This window comes from Neomonachus schauinslandi, chromosome 2 (assembly GCF_002201575.2).
Source record: "Neomonachus schauinslandi chromosome 2, ASM220157v2, whole genome shotgun sequence".
NCBI lineage: Eukaryota > Metazoa > Chordata > Mammalia > Carnivora > Phocidae > Neomonachus > Neomonachus schauinslandi.
The window spans coordinates 148,132,250-148,137,390 of record NC_058404.1 but is presented as its reverse complement, the minus strand read 5'-3'; the positions used below and the strand labels follow the sequence as shown (position 1 = coordinate 148,137,390).

At 35.0% G+C, this 5,141-nt stretch overlaps 1 protein-coding gene across 1 annotated transcript; it reads right to left on the bottom strand.

The window, feature by feature from the left end:
* Positions 1 to 664: 664 nt before the first annotated feature.
* Positions 665 to 4,916, bottom strand: CSN2 (casein beta). Its single transcript, XM_021702276.1, has 6 exons — positions 4,866 to 4,916; positions 4,123 to 4,149; positions 3,982 to 4,008; positions 2,682 to 2,705; positions 2,541 to 2,585; positions 665 to 1,270 (listed from the first exon to the last, which is right to left on the bottom strand). Exons 1-6 carry the CDS (start codon positions 4,914 to 4,916, stop codon positions 665 to 667), a joined length of 780 nt encoding a protein of 259 aa, XP_021557951.1.
* Between the last annotated feature and the right edge of the window lie 225 nt (positions 4,917 to 5,141).

The following is a 5,141-nucleotide window of genomic DNA, read 5'->3' as shown; positions in this document are numbered from 1 at the left end:
AAAAAGATACTATCTATTAAAATGATCAGTCTAACCTCCAAACTCCCAAAACTTACCAAAAGTGAGGAAGGGACATTAGCTTTGAAATTCTCTTAAACCTTAAAAATTAAAAAAAATTAAAAAGCAAAATAAATAAATATACAATTCACATTTTGGCAAAGACACAAAGACACTTTCCCTAAGAATTCCCTAAGTAATGAAATAATTATCTCAATTGTTTACCATCATATGTATACATGTCAAAAACGAGATGTGAAATAAGGCATCTGCAGAATAGACATGCACAAGGAAAACTTCAAAATTGTAGAAAAAAATAAGCCTTCTTTATTCCAAGCCCAATCAGACTATCAAATTTAATTCCAGCTTTAATAAGCCCTAATCCTCTTTATCCAAATTCTCAACAGATCAATTAAATCAGAATCTCCTGAAACAATTTGTTCCCAATAGTATCTTCTACATAGAAGATCAGAACAATTACGTAAGAATCTCAGCAGGTAGGCCCAGACATTGGGATTTTAGGAAGAGAAAGTTCTACAGGTTATTCTATTATGTTGCTAGTATTGAGATTCACTGATCTAAACAAAGTGCATTTTAGATCCATTCATTATTCATTTATTCTTTCATTATAGAGTTCTCACTTACTTCCTCTATCACCATATTCATGTCATAAGTGAGACAGCAAAGCTAGTAAGTTTGGACTTACAATAGCAGAGTTGTAAACTGGGGCAATCGGTTGAGTCACAGGATGGGCCTCACGGGAAGGCTCCTGGAACAGCAGAAAGGCTTGTAGGGGCATGTCCCTCTGGGGGTAGGGCATCACTTGCTGGGGAAAAGGCAGGACTTTGGACTGTGGGATGGAGAGCAGTGGCTGAGGAGTAAGCATGTGAGTCTGAGGAAGAGACTGGGGGATCTGGTGCAATAGGGGCTGGAGCAGAGGCAGAGGAAGGGGCAGAGGCAGAGGATGAGGCTGAGGCTGAGGCTGAGGCTGAGGAAAGTACAGATTTTCAAGACCAGCGAGATTCTGGATTTGGCTGTTCAAAAAGGGCACTACTGGAGATTTAAGAAAGGGCATCACTTGGCGCCTAGGAAAGATGTTCTCCTTAACTTTGGGGACTTCCATTATTTCAGGCTGAGGGAAAGGCATCACCACAGCAGGCTGAGCAAGAGGCAGGACATTCTGTGGAAGGACAGCGTAAGGGATGGGATCAGCATAAGGATAGATTAGAGGCTGTTGTTGGGAAAGGGGGTGGATTTTATTCTGGCGTTCATCCTGGAAAGAAGGAAAAGAATCTTTGAGTCCATGATTCAACCATAACAGTCATTTGTGATGAATTAACCTCGTGTCTTTTGAACAACCATAACTGAGTGAAAAGAGAGAAGGAAAATCTTTGACTGATTTGATTAAGAGATAATTTTCTGTCGGGTGAAGACTAATGAGTAAAACGCTCATTGAGGGATTTCTCATTAACTCGTTCCCTTCATAGGTGAGTCCACAGATCAAACTGAAATCAGTGTTTGGAGATTTCAAGACTTATTTCACCTTTTTCTGAATTGCCTAGATAACGGTATCTGTCCACTTTGATCTTCATGGACTTTTCAACATAATGTTTTGATAATAGAGCAAATTGTGTTCATATAATAAAGATCTATTTAAAAAGACTTAGAGGGGTAACTCCAAAGTTTATTTGTTGTGGCTGCTGTTGTTTTAATGACAATTAAATCTTACTTTACAGCTTAATTCAAGGAGTTACTTAACACCAGCCACCTTCTAGCACTACTTCTCTTGGGAGAAGGTAGTTAGTTATCTTGAGTCTTCCGAGAGGCATCCATTTGTAAATTCATTTTGATTTAGGAAATATTTGGCTTAAGTTTCGAACAATACAACTTCATTGATAAAAATAGATACAATTAGATAAATATGTTACCACAAATGTAATTTAATTAAATGAAGAATTTTATGTTGTCGAAGAAAATCCTTAATTTTAAACAAGCTCTACTATTTAATAACTGTGATATTGTCACTCAGTTGTTCTGTACCTTACTTCTCTCATCAGTGTAATGGAAATCATTTTAAGAACATGTATTTGTAAGTGTTAATATAAAACCTACAAAATGTTATATAAAATCATTGACTATTCACTGTGTGCCAGCTTATCAATACTGTGGGGTTAGGAATAGGCTCGGTTTACAGAAAAGGAAACTAAGTACAGAGAAACTTGGGGTCAAAGGCACACAGCTAATAAATGTGCTGTATTGCCTTTTCATTTTCTTTCATCAGAATATCCATCTTGAGACTAAGGGGAACCAGCTGGAAATGTGAGTAAATCAAGAATTATTCTTCGGTTTTGATTCTAAACTCTGTAAATTGATTGTGAGTTTGAAAGATGCATTTGTGTCTTCAAAATATTTTGACTGTGTCAAAACTTAATTTCTTCACTGGCATTTATTTTATTATCATCCTTTAGAGTGAACATATACACATTTTGTATGTATTATATTCCATAATAATTTTATAAATACACTTATCATGAATAAATTACCTCTTTTTGCTGCTGTTCCTCATGCTTGAAATTCTCAAATTTCTGCTAAAAACCAAATCACATATAAGGAAATGTTACCACCTATAAAAATTAAGTGTAGGAAATTTTGAAAATAAGTACATGTGAATATGAAACTATTACCTTGTTGATGTGTGTAATAGATTCCTTCAGAAAAATAAAAATAAAATTAGTTTTAGTTTTATGAATGTTTCTTCTTTGTCAATACAAATCAGAAAATGAAGGCATGTAATAGGTTAACGTTCACACCTTGTTTGATAATATTAAAAACTCAGGATAATTGCTGAAGCTTAGATGTTGCACTGTTCTGCATAAGCTTGTTGTATAAAAGAAAAATGAATGCAGTTACATAAGAAAAGAAAATTAGTGAACATAGTACAAAAAGAGGTATTTAATAGATGTTGATTTCTCTCTATCACCATGCCCCTTTCCTAGGACAACAAATGACTGCTAGTACTCTATCTGATTCTAAAAGAATAATATTCATTAATAATATGAATTTTATCTTTTAATTCTTTTAATCATTCTTAGGTTACTTATTACACTTCAAACTAATTGTAAGAAATAAATGCCTTGCTTAAGGGACTGATAGCCTTGTAGAGAGACAAAGTATACTGATGTACAATTTAACTAACAGGTAATGACATATCCCAAAAGAGTGGTGCCAGGGTAAAATACTTACCTGATTCTCCCAGGCAGATTTAGGACTACACTACCTCTCACCATCTCTTATTTACTGAAGTGACTATTGTAGTTACAAAATGTGTCCATTCACATGTCTGCTCACATATTCTGCTCTTTACTTTGGGCAGCACCCCTTTTTTCATTTGTGCCACAGCTCCTAGTCAATATCTGATCCACAGAAGGTGCTTGATAAATATCAGAATAGGGAATGAGGACAGGGTAAAGAGAGCTCAAGACAGAAAACAGGACTGCACAGTTCATTAAAAAAAAAAAAGAGGGGGTCACGATGACACAATTTCAAGTAGCGAGCCCACTTAGGAAGTGCTAGAATATTGAATTCTCCAGGGCGCCTGGGTGGCTCAGTTGGTTAAGCAACTGCCTTCGGCTTAGGTCATGATCCTCTGGAGTCCCTGGATCGAGTCCCGCATCGGGCTCCCTGCTCGGCAGGGAGTCTGCTTCTCCCTCTGACCCTCCCCCCTCTCATGTGCTCTCTCTCATTCTCTCTCTCTCAAATAAATAAATAAAATCTTTAAAAATTAAAAAAAAAATTGAATTCTCCAGATACTTATTCTGTCCTTACGCATATGCAATGGGAAAAAAAAAATAGAAATTTACATCAAAACTTATGTCAGAACAGAGCTGCTTTGACCTAACTGTCCTAATGAAACACAATAGAAAGATAACACAGCATTTTACTGTTCCAAAACTGGGAAATTGCCTCTGAAAATGTTGTCTTTACCTCACTGCTTGAAAGGCTTTCCACAGTCTGTAAAAGAAAAAACAAAAAAATAAAACAATCAACAACGGCCTTTTCCTAGATCATTGCAGAATGTTAATATTTTGTGGCTGAAAATTTTTTTTGTGAATAAAAACATCTTACCTCAGTGGATACAGTGAGTTCTTCCTTCTGTAACAGGAAAATAAAAAAACAAACACCATTTTGGTTTCCATAGGTGACTCATTATTAAACATTTTTCCTGTTTAATTTTTATCTTCTTATGCAGAGCTATTTCACAAATTTAAGAAATAAAAAAATGATTATTGGGAGTCTCGAAAGGTAGTTTTTTTATGTCTTTTATATTTAGTAACTTTATTGATATATTTTTATCTTACGTGAATATACAGTTTTTGATGGGTAACAGTTATTTTACTTTGTTTTAAGCAGTTTATTAGTATTACAAATATATTTATGATTATAATTATTCAATGTCTTTGGGTAGACAAAGGTGGAATTGGGCCCAGCGCCGTGAGGTTAAGAGATACATATATTTTGTCATTGGAATAAGATATATTTATCTAGGTTGCACATGCATGCAATCACATCTGTGCAATATTATTATTGTCATTTTTATATCTGTCTCTTTTTGTTTTGTCTGTTTGCTTATCTGTCCATTTCCTTTTCCTTTAGGAACTGGTGGCACAGTGGTATAGAAAACATTTGACCCAGATTTATGCCCCTACTGCACACTGTTGAAATAGTGGATGAATGTAAATGACTTTCTAGGAAGTGCAAATGAATCTGTTGAAATTCTGCTTTATTTGTACTTTAACAATGTTGCTGATGTTCTTCTCTAACATAGGCAGATATTCTATTATACCTTAATTATTTAGACATTTGCTTACCTCTCTTGCAAGAGCAAGAGCCACCAGGCAGGCAAGGATTAGGATCTTCATGGCTATCAAGTCTTGTCAATGGGGAAATGAAAGAATGGTAATATATTGGTCAATCTATTTTCTTATTTAGCTAAGATTGCTTTCCTTTTAAAGAAACTAAAGATAATACATAATAAAAATAACTGCATTTTAGAAAAAATACTAATAGACGCTTTATCATATAGGCAGGGTCAAAGTCTACTATGGATCCTTACTTACATATCATTTTCTTACCTCATGGCCAAC